The sequence below is a fragment of the Equus caballus genome, chromosome 14, assembly GCF_041296265.1.
Source record: "Equus caballus isolate H_3958 breed thoroughbred chromosome 14, TB-T2T, whole genome shotgun sequence".
NCBI lineage: Eukaryota > Metazoa > Chordata > Mammalia > Perissodactyla > Equidae > Equus > Equus caballus.
The window spans coordinates 95,527,109-95,548,426 of NC_091697.1; the positions used below are offsets into that span (position 1 = coordinate 95,527,109).

At 38.3% G+C, this 21,318-nt stretch overlaps 1 protein-coding gene across 2 annotated transcripts; it reads left to right on the top strand.

The window, feature by feature from the left end:
• The first annotated feature begins 1,451 nt into the window (after nucleotides 1-1,451).
• Nucleotides 1,452-21,318, top strand: CCNH (cyclin H). 2 transcript variants are annotated; one of them, XM_001504626.6, is made up of 9 exons: nucleotides 1,452-1,830; nucleotides 3,677-3,799; nucleotides 5,706-5,779; nucleotides 6,873-7,083; nucleotides 10,614-10,777; nucleotides 14,184-14,254; nucleotides 16,913-17,024; nucleotides 20,354-20,414; nucleotides 21,012-21,318. In XM_001504626.6, the coding sequence occupies exons 1-9, from the start codon at nucleotides 1,714-1,716 to the stop codon at nucleotides 21,048-21,050; spliced, it is 972 nt and encodes a 323-aa protein (XP_001504676.2). In that variant the 5' UTR covers nucleotides 1,452-1,713; the 3' UTR covers nucleotides 21,051-21,318. The 2 variants fall into 2 exon arrangements, with proteins under 2 accessions (XP_001504676.2, XP_023473804.2); XM_023618036.2 differs by having other exon boundaries at nucleotides 1,479-1,830; nucleotides 21,016-21,318.

Below are 21,318 nucleotides of genomic sequence, written 5' to 3' on the forward strand. Positions count from 1 at the left end.
TCATATTTGTCTTCCTAAATGAACTATGACACTTAGCAATTTTACTTTTATCCCTGTGGAAATCATATTCTGCCATCTCTCCCAAATGCCCATTTTTATTTCCCTTTACATAAAACTAAAGAAATTGCCAAATGTCTTTCAGAACAACAAAATAAAAAGAATTGACATGATATATATAACTGTCATGGGTCTAAGATTTTACACATACACTCATTTATCTGAATCACTTCTTTTCTTGCCTACCTTTTGTACCTTTCTGTTTTTCCTTTTAAATTATTCTCCCCCCTTATACAATCTTTTAGGGTACCCACAATCCATGAGGGTCTTAACTTGCCATATCCTTCGTTAACATAATCACATTTTCTTCTCTTTTTCTTTCCTTAGCCAATTTACTAGTCCAAACTACCACCGTATGTTCAAGGAGTGTCTGGATCTCCAAAATTATAAACTACAATTGGTACAAGTTTGAGGAATTCAAATAGCTGTGGCAAGCTCTACCCTCAAACTGCACCCACCAAATGAAACAAAAAAGAAAAAGCTCTCCCTTTCTTAAGCTGCTAAAAACATTTTCATAGAAAACAGAGTTAGAGATATCCTGCCATCTCTTTTTTCCTGTGTGACCTTTTGAAGACCTAAACTCTGCTTACTATCATCTTTACCTGCCTTTCATTTGTTTGTTTTTAGAAAAACTACTTGCTGTAGGAAATCCATCTTTCTAACTGGATGTATGATACACAGAGAATAAGGTATGTCTAAATCGGACAAATATCAAAACTGGTAAAAGCTTTTGGAATCAATGTAAATTTTGTGTCTCAAATGCAACTTTGAAAGTACTTGTAGTGAAAACAATTGTAATCTCTTAAGTATTAATGATAGCTTATTGTAAGGTTCCCTTGGCGCAATACTGAAGATGGGAATCTCAAAAAAATCCTAAAACTACCATAGGTTGTGGCTTCAGAGACGGAAATAGGAGAGGACTGGCTAGTGATCAACAGGAGGGGAGAAAAAGGCACAGAGAAAGAACAGACAGGGTCACATTAGCGGCAGAATAGTAAAGGACTGCTTCTAGTTTCCCAACCACGTTCCCTTCTCTCTGAGGCCGAGATTTTTAGTAGCGCTCCACGCACGCTCTTTCTCAAAAGAGCCAGGGATGCTTCTGCTTTAGGACCTCGGCTGTTTCATCGGCCGCAAAATCACCTCCACCTGGCTAACAGGCCTAGTCCATCAATTCTTTCAAGTCTTGGCTCAAATGTCACTTTCTCAGTGAGGCCTACTCTGACACCCTTTTTAAAAGTTGACACCCTAAGTGCCTTGCCCACTTCCGATTGCCTATGTGAATTGTTTACACTCGCCCAAACACAGCCTCAATTTACGTCCCTTTCGGACGCCCCCGACTGTCGCTTCCCCTTTAAATCTTCTCGGGAAGAGGCGGAGCTAGGGCTGAGGCTCGCAGAATGGAGGAGCGTTCCGTAGGCTCCGCCCTCTTGCGTCGCGGGCGACGGCCCGCCGAACGCGCGAGAGGTTCTCCTCCTAGTCCGCTCCGGAAACGCGACTGCGGACGGAATTCCCACGTGATGGTGACATCAGCGCGCCCGCACTGGCAGGCCTGCCGCCTTGGGCTTCCGCGGGTCCCCGGGGTCGGCTTGGACGCTTTACGGCCGGGTGTGGTGGTGGTTTTCTCCAGACGCCCGGGGCCTGGTCTCGGCCTGCACCATGTACCACAACAGCAGCCAGAAGCGGCACTGGACTTTTGCCAATGAGGAGCAGCTGGCACGGCTGCGAGCCGACGCCAACCGCAAGTTCAAATGCAAAGCGGTGGCGAACGGGAAGGTGAGGACTCCGGCGGCCGCCCCTGCCCCAGCCTCCGCACTCTGGAGCAGCCGCGGCCCGCCCCGTCCCCCTCCTGGGGCCCCCGGTGGTGGGGTCCCCCGCACTCCTCCTCCCCTGCTACCGCTGCCTCCGCGGCGCCGAGCGCGTGTATCTGTTTAATAACAGGCGGGCAGCTTGCCGTCTGCTGTGGGTACAGAGACGGACACCGCCACCCCCGTAGTCGAGGGGCAGACAGACAACCAGTAACCTGGCGAAGAGGAAACTTGTAGGATGCTAACGTGGTGCGGGCCGAGCGCCGCTCACTTGTCAAGAGGGAATGTCGGGGAAGGCTTTTCCTGGTAGCTGGTGCGAAGAAGGGGGGGAAGGACAGTCCAGGCGGACGGAGCCCCAGGTCCGAAGTGGGGGGTCAGAAGTTTCAGGGCGGGTCCGTAGAAGGCTCACGATCGGGTGTGGCGGAAGCTGAGTACCTGTGCCTGAAGGGCTGGAGAAGGTAGGCAGGGAACTTGTCAGCGGAAGTAAGGAGTTGGAAGTTACCATGAAGGGTTGGGAAATCTTTGGAAGATTTTTAATGGGAAATTCACCTTTTCAGATTCGGTTGTAGAAAGAGGGTTCGGCAACGTGGTGGTGAATGGATTGGATGGGGCAGGGTGGAGGCAGGGGGACAGGAGACCAATGGCACAAAATCGGTCTAAACAAAGTTGACTAAAAATGGTTTGGACTACAGCCTGCCAGCCAGGTCTTCCTGTTACAGCTCCCACCTCTGCAGTTGAATCTTGTAGCTCAAGCTTCCCTCCGGCAAGTAGTCTCCGTCTTAGACCTATTGGTCAGGAGGTACTTTGACCTTTAAGTCACGTCTGTTTCATGGCACTTTATTTTTGTGCTGCATAAAACAGTACATGTTGTGCTGTGTGCCAGGCACTGTTGTAAGCATTTAGCAAGTGTTAACTCATTTAATCCTCACAACTCCGCCGTGAGGAGGATACTGTTATTATCGTGCTTTACAGCTGAGGAAACTGAGGTACAGACAGGTAGAATAACTTCTTAAGGCAACATTGCTAGTAAGTGGCACAGCCAGCATTTGAACTGTAGCTCCAGTCTCTACCTGCAGGTTTTACATGATCTGCTCCCTGTGTCTCTCTTATCTTCATGTGTTCTTCGTGTAAGGGTACGGGGCTTGTTGGATTAGGAGCCCACTCTCCTCCACTTTGACCTCATCTTAACTAATTATATCTACAGAGACCCTATTCCAAAAAGGTCACATTCTGAGGTACTGGGGATTAGGACTTCAACATACCCTTTTTTGGTAGTCGTAGTTAAACCAGTAACAGCACCTAATGGATATTTATTGTAAAATTGTAATATTTATTAACCATCTAGTGTATTCTGTAAACAGTTTACAAAGATGGATAAGAGGTAATGTTTTAGGTGTCAAAATGATCTTTGAGACATTTGTTGATTTTTACTTCAACCTGTGTGACTTAATGAGTGACTGAGAAAGGGCTATTGAAAGCTTTCCAACCATTGACGATGTGTATCTTCTTTGTGGTTTATAATTGATGACATCAAACCTGTAAGCATGTGCACAAACTCCATCATGATTGCTTATATCATAATGAAGCGAATGTCCAGCTGACTTTCTGAGAAGTTGTGAAATGATGGTACGGTTTTGGTTTATTAAATATTTTCCTAAAGCTATTTTGTGTAATAATTAGCAATTCTGTGAAGAGAAAATGAGGTGTAGTATATTTCCCTTTGGTTGGAGATATAAACTAAATTTAATCCGGACAGAGAAAAATATGTTGATTATTTAACTCACTGATCTTTTGTTGTAACTTTTGATATAAAGCTTCTTCCAAATGATCCAGTCTTTCTTGAACCTCATGAAGAAATGACACTCTGCAAATATTATGAGAAAAGATTATTGGAATTCTGTTCCGTGTTTAAGCCAGCAATGCCAAGGTCTGTTGTGGTAAGTTATGGATATCTTTTAGCTGACTTCTGAAATCTTACCTCTTCTGAATTTGTAAATCATTTTCTCCATCCATTTTACTCAAAAATGCATGTTAGTTAAATAAATATTTATGTATTTAAGTTTTTGTCCCATATATTTTTCAATAAATGCCTTAAATTATGAATTCCTATACCATATCTTATGAAGTGTTTGAAGTCTCATTTCATAGTCAAAAGAATTTTGAGGTCTGCTAGACAGGTCATTACATCCTCATTTTATAGAGAAAGAAAAAATTAAATTAAATTACTTTCTCTCCAGGTTTTCAACTAGTGAGCAGTAGAACTGGGACCAGAACATAAACTGGTGCTTTTCAACTCTTAGCACACACATTCGTCATTTGAACTCATGCCCCAGCTGAAGCTCATGCCATAAGAAATTTTTAAACTTTGATTAGTAGAGGCTGATGATTTATCTTTAGGTAAAAAATTGTCTAGTGGTAGTTTCACATGTGGTTCTGAGGACTCTATTGGTGTGTTTGTGTGTTTACTGTGGTGGGGCAGCGGTGAGAAACAGGTAGTTAGAACTTTTTGGCTATATGGCTTCACATACACTGTCTGTATTGTTCCTATTGTGTGTGTTCTTGTTTATGGAAGATAAGATGAGATTAAAAAGCTGAAATAAAAGAGTATAAAATATTTTTTCCTTAGTATCTCACAGGTTTGATGTGAAGATCAAATATGAAAGTCTGTCTTAAGTTTTAAAGTTATACAGAGTGAATAACTTACAACCCAATAGAGAATAACCCTCTAGGAAATCTCCATTTTTATAGTTGAAAAAATTGAAGTTTATTGAAAATATTAAATCCAAAACTATTATTCATAGTGTTTTCTTAGTTTACTCGACCTTCATCTGAGAGATCAAAGATTCATAAAGAATTTTAGATACACTTGATAAGTTTCTATCTCCAGATTTAGTTCTATTCTTTTCTGATAAAAGAACTATAACATGAGGTAGTAGGTTTCAGTGATCTTTTCAGGTGAAGAAATTGAATCCTTGAATGAACTTCTTTGTGGGATTTGTCGTTATACAACATGTTTATTTATAATTGATGAAGAGTTTTGGTTTTTGCTTCACATAAAATGTCAAACTAAACTTTTGAAATATTTAAAAGGAAATACTCTTTTTTTTTTCTATCATAAAATAGATGTTCACTTCATTAGTTCTAGTCAGACGACATAGTGCTTAAAAGTAGTCAAGTCTTAGTGGAATCAGTCCTGTCCTTGATTATGTGTGTGACCTTGAACAAGTCACTTAGCCTCGCTGACACTCAGTTTCCTCCTCTGTACAGTGGACATAGCAGTACTTCACCAGGCTGCTGTAAGGATTACACTAAGATGATAGTTCTGTGCTTGGCACAGACTCTGGTACATGGGACATGGTCAGTAAATGGTAGGTGGTGTTCTGCTGTTTGGTGTGGAGCAGTATATTACAAATCTGGAGTGGATTTTGAAAGAAGGCTTATTGCCCCAACTGTGTTATTCTGTCAGTATTTTGATCAGATTGATTGGTTAAGTTGTGAACGTTTGTATTTTTTTCTCTTTTAACTTTTATAATGTGGGCTACTTTTGTTACCCTGAATTCTAAAGTAAACACACACACACACTTTTAACTAAGTCAGTGAACATAGAAAGGATAACCCAGGGTGGGTGGGGAAAGACAACAAAGGGTGTTTTGGCTGTGGTGTTTCTGTAGTAATTTATCACAATTTATTTTGTTTAAGGAAAAATTAACAAGTTTTGGTATTTTGTAAGTTCTGGTAACTTTTTCAGTGAAACTTTTGCATAAGTATGTTTTTTTCCCTTCAAAATTTACCGTGTAATTTATGTGTGAAAAATTCTGATAATATGTGTATTTTTAACTTTAGGGTACAGCTTGTATGTATTTCAAGCGTTTTTACCTTAATAACTCAGTAATGGAGTATCACCCCCGGATAATAATGTGAGTATAAGCCTGTCTAATTTATTGATTTTCATTTAAGAAGACCTGCATACTATTTGTGTGCACGTGTGTGTGTAAAAATGACTTACTAATAAAGGGTCATTTAGATGTGCGTTGTGTTCTGAACTTAAAATCCCTCTTTGTACTCCTTGTATATTCATAATACTTCCCTCCCTATAATAGTCATGGCATCTGAACTTCAACTTGTCCAAATTCAAATTCTGTTTTTCTCAAACTAGCTTCCCTAATGTCTCTTTTCTGTCAGTGGCACGTTTCCTCTCCCAGTTGTTCTGAGAAGCATTTGTGGTACCTCCTCTCTCTCCCTCTACGTCCAGTCACTTTACAAGTCCTGTAGCTCCATATTCATTTCTGTTGAACAAAGGTCTCTTGTGTTTCTGCTCTCTGCTGAGCACTGTGCTTATTAAAGATAAAGATGAAATTAGTGAGAGACTCATCAAAGAGCTTGCTGCTAATCACATTGTCCCTATTTAGTTTCTCTTTTTCATTCCCATTTCTACCAATCTAGGTCAGGCCCTCGTTACTTCCAGTCTTGATTTTTGTGGTGATTTTATTACTAGTTTCTCACTGTGAAATGTATGTAGTAGCCATGAGAGTTTCATAGGTCTGTTTCTGAGGTAATAATTCTCTATTCAAACGCCCTTGGAGACTTCCACTGGTGGCCTTCCACAAAGTGTTCCTTTAACCTAGCTTTCTTCCCGTGCTCGTAAGCTACATATGCATGTGCTGTTGTATTTTTCCTCTTCCATCTACATTTCATGATACAAAGTACTCTTATTCCTCAGTTATTTTGTTTTTCCATATATTTAGGTTGAACTATATGAAACTGCCATTAAGTCAATAGTGGTTGAATGTTGTAGCAATATTATATGGTTCAACCTAATTTTATAGTCTCCTAATGGATAAAAAGTCTGAACAGGAAACTCTTTTTTTAAAAAATAATTTTCCTGTGATGTTTAGCTTAATCACTTGTGAATATTAGGCAATTTTAGAAAGTACTTTTAGTAATAAAATATTTAGCTATTTCTCAAAGTAAATGCATATCCCTCTCCCCTCCCCTTATTTTCTCCTCTAGGCTTACTTGTGCATTTTTAGCCTGCAAAGTAGATGAATTCAATGTCTCTAGTCCACAGTTTGTTGGAAATCTGAGGGAGAGTCCTCTTGGACAGGAGAAGGCACTTGAACAGATTCTGGAATACGAACTACTTCTTATACAGCAGCTTAATTTCCACCTTATTGTCCACAATCCTTATAGGCCGTTTGAGGGCTTCCTCATTGATATAAAGGTAATCTTGTTGGTATAAAGTAAACTAGTAGAGTATACTCATTTGCTATTGTTCTTTAACCAAAAGAGTCAAGAATTTTATTCTAACCTGTCATCATCCTAATTGTTAGAACATGGGCTAAATTAAAATATTGTTTGGCTTGAACCTCGAGCGCAGTGGTTCTCCACCTTCAGTGTGCGTCAGTCACCCGGAGGGCCCGTTAGCTCGGACTCTTGGGCTGCAGAGCTTCTGAGCTAGCACATCTGTAAATACGGCTCCAGGACTATAATGAGAGTCATTGTGAGTTTACAGCAATGCTTTTAAAGACTTAAGAGAACTCTTCTCACTTTGAAGTATACTATCATGGATCTGATTTTAAAAACCATAAAAAATTCTTAATTTTAAATAGAAGATTGCTAAGTGACTTGTGTTTTTTATGCATTGTGAACTTGAATCAATATGTAGGCATCAAAAATATAAGTAAATAAACATTAACAAAAGTGACTTAAGTTGTTTTGGTCCTGAAAGAGGATTTGGATAGTATGAGTAAAATCAAACAGAAGTCAGAAACTGGTTGATTTATCTCAATTGAGCAGCAAAATTTGGGTACCTTCTATATGCCAAATGTCGTGCTTGAAGATTTAGCCAGGAACAGCCTCAACTTTCATAGGCCTTACAATCTGATGGGAAAGACAATCATCATATATTCAGGGCATTAAGTATTACAGAGGAGGAAACAGAGGGTACGTTAGAAGGAGATAGCAGGTTGAGAGGAATAGAAGACAGTTCTAGGAAGGTGTCATTTAGAGTGAAATTCAGAGCAAGAGTAGGAATTAGTTAGTGGAAGAGCATCTGAGTCAGAGAGACTTCTTTGGCCAAAGGCTCAGATTCAAGATACCGTGGTGCACTAAAGAACCTAAACAGAGCTTAGGGATAGAGGGGGGAGCCTGCCACGGAGTGCTGCCTGAGTGGAAGTCAAAGTCTAGACTGTGGAGGTGATATTAAGGCCTTTGAATAGAGCAATGGGAAGCCAGTGAAGGGTTTATGTCTGGAAAGTGGCATAATTAGGTTTGTAGCTTAAAAAAATCATGTTGGTGAGCCCATGCATCAGTCTGCATCAGATGTTTATTGCACATCTGTATGTGTGAGGCATAACGTGGAGAATGGATGAGAATGAATGAAGGGATACCAGTTAAGATGCTGTTAAAGTAGTCTAGGCAAAAGATGGTGGCTGGTTTGACTCATGTAGTGGCAGTGGGTACAGAGGGTTTCCTGGACTTCAGAGATAGTAGGCAGAATCAGTAGAGCTTGAGCATTGATTGCATATAGAGAATGAAGACAGGAGCAACCCTCAGGTTTCTAGCTTGAACACATAGGTCGATGGTACACTTACTGATACAGGAAACGCTGGCACAGGAGAGATTTGTTTGTGGTGGAGGAGTGGGGAGTTGATGAATTTGTTTTGAGACATCATGAATTTCCCTTGCCTGCAAGACATCCAGGGTGGGTAGTCATCTGTGGGTGGAAGTCTGAGAACATGGCTAGGGTGGAGGGAGAGATTTGGGTGCCATTGCCTCAGGAAAATTTAAAGGACCATTTGGCCATGAGGTCAATTAAAAGAGTAGTTAGAGAGATCCAGAAAGCTAGTAAGGAGATTGAAGAATCTCTAGAGAGGTAGGACTTTTTGGAGAAGTAAAACAAAGTAGAATACTTTTAGAAAATGAGCACAGGCAACTCTCTAATCCTGCTCAGAATTCAGGCATAGTAGAAGTAGATGGGTAATGTTTGCTGGATTTGGTGCCAGAAAGGTCATTTGTGATTTTGGTGAAATTAGTCTCCTTGGAATGTGGAGGAAGAAAGCAGATTGGAGTCGGTTGAGGAACAATAAATAGAAGGATGAGAAAACGAATATATGTAACTTGGATTCAGCAGCTTGTCTCTGAAGTGAAAAAAGATAGGATGATTGAGAAGACAGAGGAACTGCTGGAAATGAAGGGATGGTTTTTTGTTTTTGGCAGAAACTAATGCAGGGAGCTGGCAGTGGGAGAAAGCTTAAAGGAAAAAATGGAAAACAGGTAGCTCAGCTTTCTCTTTGGAGTGAAGTAGAAGGGGCAGGTGTGAGATTTGAAGCAAGATAGAAGAATTGGCCTTAGAATAATAATAGCTCCTTTTAATGGGGAAAGAGGAAAGCATGGGTGATGGTAGTGTTGTGCCTGGGGATTTGGTGGTGGCAGGAAATAGAGTGTCTTTCTTTGTCAAGAGCAGAGATAATTTTTGGAGAGTGATGGAATTCCTGAGAATTAGCAGACATTGAGACAGGTGGCAGTGTTTAACATAGTCACTGAAAAATGGGAGAACAAATATTCTGCGGAACATTATCATAGCTAGGCAGTGTTGAGAGCCCTGCTGAGGTCAGTGAACTTGAATTTTTAGTAATGTTACCAGACTTCTTGGTTGTATTGTTTTCTCTAGCAGCACCCAGAAATCTGGGTATAGTTGCAAAGCAGAAGGTTGGTTGAATTCACCCACTCTTGAAGTTTGGCAGAAATGTGTTAGTAGCATTTCAGGGCAGGGAGTTCAGGAGGGAAATGTGGACCAGTGGACACTGGTGAGTAGGACCAAGTAGAGGGATAAGAGACTAAAGGCTCCGAGGAGGAAGTCAAAGAACAGCTGTGAAGTAATTGAACAAATGTATTAGGAAAAGGAGCACTGTGGTCAGAGTGGAATGTCTGAATTTGTCATTTCAGAGGTCAGGCATTTTGGATAATGACAAGACCTGGGTGTGACTGTACAGTTGATTCTGGATAGTTTTTTCAGAGTATACAAAAGATTTCTAACTGCACTGGGACTTGAATTTGGATATCTGAAGTAAATCAGGGTTTAGGATTTAGGGTTCATCTTAAAGGATAAGAAGAATTGTCAGAAAATGTGGGATCTTCTATATTTCTTGGGCGTATTCTAAAAATAATTCTGTAATCAAACCAAGATTCATTTCCACTTCTTCACAAAAGTAAACTTTAAATTTCAAATCAAAATGAGATGGTGCTTTGTTCCTAAATGTGGCCTTACATCTGAATCCGCTGGATTGCCTGGGAAGCGTTTACCTGGGAATATGTATTTCTTAGGTCGACTTCAGACCCGATCAAATCTCTGAGAGCCTCCTTTCTCTTTCCTCCTCAGGTGGAAAAGGACAAGGAGAGCAATTAACTTGATGGGAATAGTGCCAAGTAACTATACTTGGAACGTTAGATGTATTACCTTGACGCATATATTTCTTACTATGGGTTGTGTTCAAAAAAGTTTGAAAGCCACTGAGTAAAAGACAGATTCCTAAAACATGCAGAATTTAATGACTGCATTTTTGGTATGTTGTAATTCTGAGTACAAAACAATCTTACATGGAAAGATTGTTTGTTGTTGCTGGAGTGTAGAAAAGGAGTTACTTTTATAGCATCCTGTGTTAAGCACTTTCTGGTTATATAAATATTTTTGAACTGTTATTACTCCACTAAACCCTCAGAAGTGATAACATTTACAAACTTACTTTCTAGACTCGCTATCCCATGTTGGAGAATCCAGAGATGCTGAGGAAAACAGCTGATGACTTTCTTAATAGAGTTGCATTGACGGATGCTTACCTTTTGTACACACCTTCCCAGATTGCCCTGACTGCCGTTCTATCTAGTGCATCCAGAGCAGGAATTTCTATGGAAAGGTATTAATTTGTGTTTTAACTTGGATCAGAGTCCTAGTGTCGAGTTTTTCAGTAAGGTTCACTTTGTGGCTATAGTCCTTTATGTCTCCTCTGGTTGGGAGGGTTGGTCAGGGCAACTGAGGGAAGAAATGAAATCACCTTTTAAGGGAATCTTTAACAATTGAGTAAGATATCTTTGAGCTAAGAGGATGCTTTTATGACTAAAGTGGCAGTAAATTAGTTGCTCCTTGAAAGACTGATATAGCTATCAGTATATGGCAAATTTGGAAGTTTTATGAACTCGTAAGCAACATGAGTGCAGCAAATGTGTCCGCCTTGTTATATCTTTATTCCCCTCCTGGGGAGCCTGTGTGGCGCATGGAATTCAGTAAATATTTGTGCAACAAATAATGCTTTAGGAAAAATGAGCTGGAATTGAGCTGTAAATAGTAATAGCTGATAAATAAATGCACAGTGAGAACCAGGCTCTGAAAGAATTCACTTCACGTGAATTAAATTCACTTGATTCTTACAACAATATCTTGTGCACAGATTAGTTAAATATCCTCATAGTCATTTATAACTAACTCAAGCACAGGCTAGCAGCAAATTAGACTTTTTAAGACTTTACATTTAATTTCTCTATTACCTTTGAAGTTCTGCTTGATTTCATTCTTAGAAATAGCTGAGGAAGAAAGATGATAAAATTTTCTAAACTTAAACTCTTCTATATGTTTGTAATCCCTCATCCATAATTTCAGAATCTGTTGATAGGGTGGCAGCAAACAGGAACAGATGTAATTTAGTCTTTATTTGACTTAATGGGAATATTTATGTTTCCTTGCAAAAATATTGATATTACTGATTACAGGATACTGCCCCAGACATCACTGGAGTGTTTCATGTTTCATGGTATATGTACCAAATTACCTTTCTAAGACATGTACAATTCCAAATTTCAAAACAAATCCAAGAGAAGGGATTTGTGGGCTTGTATTTTAATTTATGGTATTCCTCTTCTCTACAATCACAGCTCACCAACTGTATATAAATATATACATTAATACCACAGTGATCTATACCTCCATTTATTTACTAAGCATTATTTACTGTACTACACTTTAGGCATATAAGAATGAACAAACTATAAATCCTGGCTCTAGTTAGGAAAGATAGCCCTGCTAGTAATTGATATCAATGGAGTTTAGGTGTGGAGCCTCCATTCTCTAAGGGAAGAAAGCCTCTCTTCTACAATTCAAATAACCAAATGTTTGATTAATCTGGTTAAGTGTTGTATCTTATGTACAGTGTGTATACAAATTCTCCAGTGGTGAGATTTTTCTTAAGTAAATAGGGATGAAGCATCCTACGGTCCAAATTAGGGTTTATTTCATTTTAGAAGTTTAGTTATAATTTCAGATAGGTGAAATTGAAATTGTGGTACCTTGAGCTCACTGCAAATTAAATAATCTTTTGTAGCATTCCCAGGAACTGTAGACATTTGGGTGGGTTTTTTTCCTTTGGGGAAGTGCTTTTAAATCATTTTTAAGTTTTGATTTACTTTGCAGACTTTTGGAATACATGGAAATTACGTTTATTCCTGAAATAAAAAAGGGAAAGCCCTTGTACTGTTGTTACATTCTGGGTGATCCTTTGGATTACTCATAGGATGTTCTGTTGTTGTTAGTTCCAGGTTTTCTTCTTTTTCATTGGATTAAGAGCTTTCTTTCTCATCTTCTAGTTTGACTTCCTAGATATTCTTGCTTGCCTATGGATTTTTTTAAAAAAAATCAAAATATTAAATTTCTAATTCAGGATTGAGATTGAGAGTTGCTAACTTAAAAGTTTCGTGGAGGTAGAGAGTCTGGTCAGCTAACTTTTAGAATCAAATGTATCTATCACTCTTATGCTTAAGTGGAAAGAAAAAGAAGTATAAAGCAAAAAATGCCAAAAGTGTGAGGAATTTTAGGGAGAAAAGGGAAAGGAAAAAACTAATCGTTATTTTGAATTATGGTTAACCAGAAATGCATTAGTTGTTAAGGGAGTTATTGATTTCCATATCTAAAATAATTCCCACAATAGATAATCAAGATGTACTATCAAACTTCTCAGAACTTTTTAATGTGATTTAAATAACCCGGATAGTTTAAAGACATCCTTCTGTTTTTGTAACTATTTACAAGTACTTGTTGAAAGAGAAAAATTAACATTTTTTTGCATTCATGTTTGAAAGAAAGAGAATCTATTCACTTGGGCTTTTATTAATTACAGATCAAGTTCAGGTACATAAAACCTCAGAATAACTAAAAATTTAAATATAGAAATTATTTTTTTCATACTAGTATTACTGGTTCTGAGAAAAACAGGTAATTGGGCTTTATATCACATTTATGGAAAAGTATTAACACCTTTGATTTGGACTGGATGCAAGTAAGATATAATAGATTTGTAAAGAATGGAGTGATATTCTTACTGGTTTGAATACCTGTTAGACCTAAGAACAACTATAGTTAACGTGGACTTGATATTAAGGGGAGAGAGAATCCTTTCCAGTGCCAGGTTCCAGCTCTCCTACTTCCTAGCTTTATGATGTAGGGCAGATTACAAGTTCATGACTTGTCTCTCCCTGTGACTCAGATTCCTCATCTGTAAAATGAGGTTAGACTCAATAGGGTTTATATATTATACACTTAATATTAAAAGTCTTGACCATTGGGGCTGGCCCCGTGGTCGAGTGGTTAAGTTCGCGCACTCCGCTGCAGGCGTCCCAGTGTTTCATTGGTTCGAATCCTGGGGACACGGACATGGCACAGCTCATCAAACCACGCTGAGGCAGCGTCCCACATACCACAACTACAAGGACCCACAACGAAGAATATACAACTATGTACCGGAGGGGCTTTGGGGAGAAAAAGGAAAAAATAAAATCTTTAAAAAAAAAAAAAAAAAGTCTTGACTATTACTGTTATTTTCATGCCATTTTCCCCCTGAAAGCTTTATGTTACAGAATTTAATTAACTTTTTTTCTTCTCCCCCCTGAGGAAGATTAGCCCTGAGCCAACATCTGTGCCAGTCTCCCTCTATTTTGTATGTGGGTCACCGCCACAGCATGGCTGACAAATGGTGTAGGTCCACATCCAGGATCCAAATTCGAGAACCCAGGCTGCTGACATGGAGTGCACTGAACCTTAACTGCTATGCCGTGGTACCGGCCCCATAAACATCTTTTAATCTAAGTTGTAGTAAATTAGAGTTAGAGATTATATTTTGTGGAGTTCAAAGTATTGTTATTTAATACTTTTAAAATAATTTTAAAAGTGACCTTGATAATGAAATGAACATGGAGGAAAATAACTTATGATGTCATGTTTTCTTAACATGCTGTGTGTGTGTTCAGTGAATTAAAACTCTTTTCCTTTTTTTCCAGTTATTTATCAGAAAGTCTGATGCTGAAAGAGAATAGAACTTGCTTGTCACAGTTACTAGATATAATGAAAAGTAAGTAAAACAAAACACTTTACAAAATATTTTATTACAAAGCTACTTTCTAAGTGAATATCATTTTGGTATTTAACTTGAGATAACATAGATTATTGTTTAGATTTACTTTCGTTAAATTATTATATCATGGAGACTTGGTGGAGAACAAACACAAGGTACGTGGAAGGAAGTAGTTTTCACACAATGTATTAGGAAGGTGAACATACCATCAGAATCAGGAAAGTCAAAGAATCAAACTGGGACCCTTTTAAAGTATACACAAATGTATGCCAAGCACTGAAAAACATCCACAGGGAACTAAACTAAAGATAACACCTAAATTTGGAACTTCTGTTTTGTAAATAAATCAGCTTTAACTAGTTAATACATGTTATTTGCTAGTCATTTTGTTAACTTATATTACCAAAGCAGTGGTTCTCACCTGGGTGTGATTTTTTGCAAAGTCTGGAGAATTGTCAGCTGTCACAACTTGGCGGGGGAGGGGGTGGCTTCTGCTGGCATCTAGTGAATGGAGGTAAAAATGCTGCTAAACATCGTACAATTCATAGTTTAGCCCCTTGGTTGACTGAAAAATGGCTCCCCAAAAGATATCAGGAAACTAATAGCCCCTCACAACCAAGCTCAAACTGTCACTAGTGCCCATGTCAAGAAACCCTGCGTTAAGAGTTCAATAGACCCCCCACTTAGTTGATTGGCTATATTTGCCAGCTCTCTCCATTCTTTTTTTTTTTTTTTTTGAGGAAGATTGACCCTGAGCTAACATCTGTTGCCAATCCTCCTTTTATTATCTTGAGGAAGATTGTTGCTGAGCTAACATCTGTGCCCATCTTCCTCTGTTTTATGTGGCATGCTGCCACAGTGTGGCTTGACAAGCGATCCTAGGTCCACACCCAGGATCTGAACCCACAACCCTGGGCCACTGAAGCCCAGCACATGAACTTAAACACTACACCACTGGGCTGGCCCCAGGCCCTCTGCTTTCTTCGTTCTTGCCCATGTCACATTGAATCCTCATGGCTACTAGACTACCCTTGAGGGTTAAAAGTCAATTGTGCTTGTCCCCAAAACTGTTTTGCCAATTGTCCTTGTTAATTAAGTTTGTAGTTTAAGTCAATACTGAATAAACCAATAAAATATGAGATTGAAAATCTTGATCTTAGAAGATAATAGTAAATGGGTATACTTTCTGTATGTTTTATAGTTTAAAAGTTAAGATGCTTCAGGGCATATGGGTAAATTTCTGGATTCTCTGCATGAAATGGTCTTGAGGGCTTCCGTCTTTTTTTTTTTTTTAAGATTTTACTTTTCTTTTTCTCCCCAAAGCCCCCCCCCCCAATAGTTGTGTCTTTTTAGTTGTGGGTCCTTCTAGTTGTGGCATGGCCCACAGCATATGGCCGCCTCAGCATAGCTTGATGAGTGGTGCCATGTCCGTGCCCAGGATTCGAACCGGCAAAACCCTGGGCCACTGAAGCGGAGCACGAGAACTTAACCACTCGGCCATGGGGCAGCCCCAGAGGGCTTCCCTCTTTAGTTGAGAACGGTGGGTTTGTAATTGATGAATCATAAAACCGTATGTCTTCAGTTATACCACTAGAGGGTTCACTTCCAAAGCTAACAGTGATTCGGCCATAGATTTATGATCATGGAATTTAGTAAGTAGAAGGGGCCCTAAAGATAACCCACTATGCTCATTTTATAGGTGACAGTTTTATTACTGATTTCTTCTTAGTACCTTTATTTTAATATGAAGTAAGAACAGCCCTTGATAAAATACTCAGACCTTTACCAATATTAAGGTATCTTATTTAGGTTATCTTATGAGGTATCTTATTAAGGTTCCTTATTTTGGAACAAAAGATATCCTAAGGGTCTTGAGTCACAAGTATAAATTCAGTTGAAAACACTGCTTTATTTGCATTATGAAATAAGTCAGCAGCATAGTCACCCATTTGGAGCACGTGGCTGGCTAACAATAAGCCCTGGATCTCTTATCATTCTCCTAATAAACCTTGGGATTTATATTCTTGATTTCTTGTGGTTGAATAGCAGACCAGGTAGAGGATGTTTCTGCAGTTAGAAAGTCACTGCTGTATTAGTTTGCTTTTAGCCTAAAGAGGACATTTTTGTTTTCTTGGTGATGCTTCATTGTATAGGTTCTGCATTTTGTTAAAGCAAAGGATCATGGACACATTTTTACTAGGCATCTTCCCTTTATCATCTTATGTAATAATGGTTTCCTTTGTAAACGAGAAGTACACTTTTGGTCCACAAGTTCTAAGGTGGAATGTTGTGAATATGGTTGGTGGCGGGGAACAAAGCATGTTCACTAAATCATGTAGAGATTTAAAAAAAGCCTTAAAACTGAGCAAAAAGTGACCATGGGAGGATTTGAAAAAAATAGTGACTAAATTGTAGGGCATGCTTATCTTTATGCTGTACATGACATGGGCTAAGCAGCATATAGCTATAATTACTTGGACTAGAAGTATGGTGTTCATTGGATTTTTATGCAAAACAATATAATTCTGATAATAATCATCACATCAATTCAAGACTGTTTTTTTTCCCCATAACAAGATGTTAAAATATTATTCAGCTTATGAGAACAAGGCTTTTTATTATCTAGTATCAATCCTTTTTTTAATCTCCATATAGGCATGAGAAACTTGGTAAAAAAATATGAACCACCCAGACCTGAAGAAGTTGCTATTCTAAAACAGAAGTTAGAGAGATGTCACTCTGCTGAGCTTGCGCTTAATGTAATTACGTAAGTAGATGTGACAGTGTTATTCAAAAATAGATGTAATTTTTATCCCATCCGGCTGGTCCTTAAAATAAATCATTTAATTGGTAAATGTTTGCATATCTGGTAAAAATGGACTTACCCATTAAATCAGGTTTTTTTATTGAGTGGATATTTCTTACAGGATTAAATGAGATAAATAGTTTGGTTTTCATAGTACGGGTCTGCTGGTGCTGTGACTAATGTGTTCTTTGGCTCACAGGCCCTGTCCTGTTACTCCTCATAGGATCCCATGGGGCAGAGTCTTCCTAGGGGATCTCTGAACCTCTTCTTGCCCTTTTAATCTTTGGGTTCTTTCTGGGTCTGATAGCTCCTCTGAGGAACAAGTATACTGTTCCAGGCTTTTTTCTTTTAGCTAGAGTACAGAAACTTGACATACTGTCTTTCAGTGGTAAACGTTATATTGAAGACAGAACTAGTAGGAAAATGTGCTGTTAAGAAATCCTCTTGCTGCCGTAAGGAGCACCCATAATGTCTCACTGATTTGTAGGCTTAATGTGGAAATCATCATATGCAGGCTCTTTATGCTTTGCAAATTGAAGGATCTGCTTACACCTAATCTTTTAAGTGTTTAAACATTTGGGGACCTAGGCAAGTAACAGGAATGGTAAAACTATTATTTTCTGTGGAATGCGTTCTGATTTAAAAGTTGTTCTACCTTATTTATTAAAATTTAGTGGGAGTGAGCTCTATCGTCTTACAGTTAAGGTGCCTTTTAGATGTTTTTGATCCCTATAATTGGTGAATATATGCTACTGGATAATGTCTGAGAAGCCAGAACAACATTCCAAGGCCTTCAGAGCAGGTACACATGACTCAAATTCTTTAACTATACACTTATAGTAGGAGAATATCCAAGGACTTAAGTGTGCAAAGATGGGACTGTTATATTCATAGCTGTAACTGCAAAGCATGGCGTAGCATAGAACTTAAAATTGGTAGATTTCACTCCTGGGTTTCAATAGTAACCAACCGGAATGAAGGAGTAGTTACAGAGGAGTAAAGAAATACTGACTTTAATGAATAAAAGTATTAATAGCACTGATTATGTTCTTTTCACTTTGACTTTGAAATGGACTTAGACCAGGGCTTGGCCAACTATGGCCCATGAGCCAAATCTAGGCTACTACCTGTTTTTAGAAATAGTTTTATAGGAACATAGCCACGCCCATTAGTCTGCATATTATCTATGGTTATTTCACACTACAGCAGAAGAGTTGGGTAGTTGTGACAAACTGTATGGCCTATAAGGCCTAAAATATTTACTATCTGGCCCTTTAAAGAAAAAGTTCAGCAATCTCTAGATCAGACAATTGAACTATTAATCCTGCCCTTCAAGCTGGGTAATTGAATAGACCATAATCCAAAATTCCTAATTGCCAGAGTTTGTATCTTACTCCAAGTTCCCATCTGTTTTGTACTGTGCCAACCAAATTCTACATGAGTACTTGAGGGTGCTTCTCAAACTCTCTGTAAGGGGCTGCTGTTTTTTTTAAATTCATTACAGACCTATACTTTTTCAAAACAATAAAAACAAATTACTAGAAAAATGAAATTAAGACATAAAAGCTTGAATTGTATTAGATTGAAGTCATAAAATTAATTATAAAATTGCTGTAAAGGTTTCTAAACACATACTCAATTTCTGTACTTCTCTGACTGCATCCTGGAAATGGTTCATAGACCACACTTTTATAAGCACTACTTTAGGATAAAATATTTGTTTTCCTTGGTCTTTGTAATTCTTTTATCTTGCTTTTTCATCACAAGTAATAACTATATTGTCATTATTAAAGTCAGTCAGTCAGGTAAACCAAAGTCCTCTTTGACCAAAACCCAAACCCCAGTTGTGATCTCAGAGGGAACTTAGTTTTGCTGTTTACCTCTGCCAGCCTTTTCTCTGCATATGAATGTGTGTGTGTGTGTGAACTGTTTTTTTCTTTTCATTAATGTTTTCATATTGTACATTTACTAGTATCATTCTTTAACTTTTGCCAGTCAAGGTGAAAAAATACTATTCCGTTGCTATTTTACTTTGCATTTCGTTACTCTGAGGCACTGATGTTTCTGTGTTGAATAGTCATTTGTATTCTTCTGTACTGCTTGCTTAGAATCCTTGCCCAATTTTCTGGTGTTATTTTCCTGATTTTAGTTCTTGATATATTTTTTTTTTTTTAAAGATTTTTTTATTTTTTCCTTTTTCTCCCCAAAGCCCCCCAGTACATAGTTGTATATTCTTCGTTGTGGGTCCTTCTAGTTGTAGCATGTGGGACACCGCCCCAGCGTGGCCCGATGAGCAGTGCCATGTCCGCGACCAGGACTCGAACCAACGAAACACTGGGCCCACTGCAGCGGAGCGCGCGAACCTAACCACTCGGCCACGGGGCCAGCCCCTTCATATATTTTATATACTCATCTTTTTATATATCATATAGCTATTTTCTTCTGTTTCTTTCTCTTTGTATATATAGAAAATTTGTCTTTTGCTTTATGCTTTTATATCTGAATACATTTTTCTTGCCCTAAATTAATCTGTATTTTATTTTCCTTTTCTTCAGCTGTTAAACTATTTAGAATTGTTTGTGAATGCTGAGGTAGAAATCTAATAGTATTTTTTTTCAAATAAATAACCTGTTGTACCAGCCATTTTTTAGTATTTCATAATTCCCTAGTTATTTTAAATATTCATTCTTTACAGATTAAATTCCTATATATACATAGTTGTTTTTTGCCTATTTGCTCTCATCATTGCTCTGTTCTTTGCTAATGCCACACTTTTAATTACCATAGCTCTTATATATAGTGTGTTTTTTTTAATAAATTTTTTTCCTTTTTCTCCCCAAAGACCCCCAGTACATAGTTGTATATTCTTCATTGTGGGTCCTTCTAGTTGTGGCATGTGGGATGCTGCCTCAGCGTGGTTTGATGAGCAGTGCCATGTCTGCGCCCAGGATTCGAACCAACGAAACACTGGGCCGCCTGCAGCGGAGCGTGCGAACTTAACCAGTCGGCCACGGGGCCAGCCCCTACATAGTGTGTTTTGATGATAATTGGGACAAGGTTCCCACACTGTTCTTTTTCAGGTTCTTTTTGCTGTCTTCACATAACCTTTCCCAGGTCAAAGGATTTTAATTAGAATTGCATTAAATTTAAAGATTAACTTGAAAGATTATTCTTCTTTCCATTTATCCAGGCTTTGTTCTTCAGTAGATATATTTCATATAGTCTTGCTAGTTTATTTTGTAGTTTCTGTTGCCAGTATTAGATTCTTATTGATGGTTGCTCAATTATAGGAAGAAGAGGAAAGGCTATGAAGATGATGATTACATCTCAAAGAAATCCAAACATGAGGAGGTATGTTCTCTAAAGAAATTCTAAGTTACTCTTGTTGTACGTTCTGGTGTGACCATACTCTTAAGATTTTATTCCAGAATCGAAGCATTGTAGATAGAGAGGTGTGGGTTTTTAAAAGCCTTCATTTTTTTTTACATCCTTCTTTATGTACATTGTTCATTATTACGGGGATTTTTCTCCTTTCTGTCTCAGCCTGTTCTGAAGCAGTATAATAGTTAATTGATGAAGAATCCTTCCTCTGGTCATAGAAGGCAGCAGGAATATACATACATGCTAAATTTTTGCTCCATTTTTTACTCTCCACGGATTGTTCTACCCTTTCAAAAAAAATTGTACCTGGCAATCCGGATATAACTAAATAATCAGAGGCAGAGGGTCACAACTCTGTAGCCTTTATTTCTGTCATTGAAGTAATCTGGTAATATCAAGCCATATTACTATAAGATCAAGCTATTACAAATTCTCCTGGTTTATTTTCCGTCTGTGATCAACCAGCATAGTAAAAGAACATTTTCCTAAGGGGAGGCAAGGAGGTGAGCAGTATAGGTCATGTTTCCGTGTAATGTTGTCCTTAACTACATTTTCTTTCCTTCTTAGGAAGAATGGACCGATGATGACCTGGTAGATTCTCTCTAACCGTCTCAAATTGACTTGTCAATGCTAACTCATCAACAGCAGGGGGAAGCATATCTGGCTTTGTAAAATGAAATAATGTAAAATCATCTAAATATATTAAATTTTTCTATTTATGTTATGTAAATATTTTTCCTTTCGGGGTAGCTTTTTGTGAAATAAAACGTTTCCAAAGAAGCCAGAATAGCACCTGGTTTGGATAATCTTGCGCCATTGTGACTAATATAAATTAGTTTTTCTGTATAGCCAAATTAAAGGTGTAATTTATCTA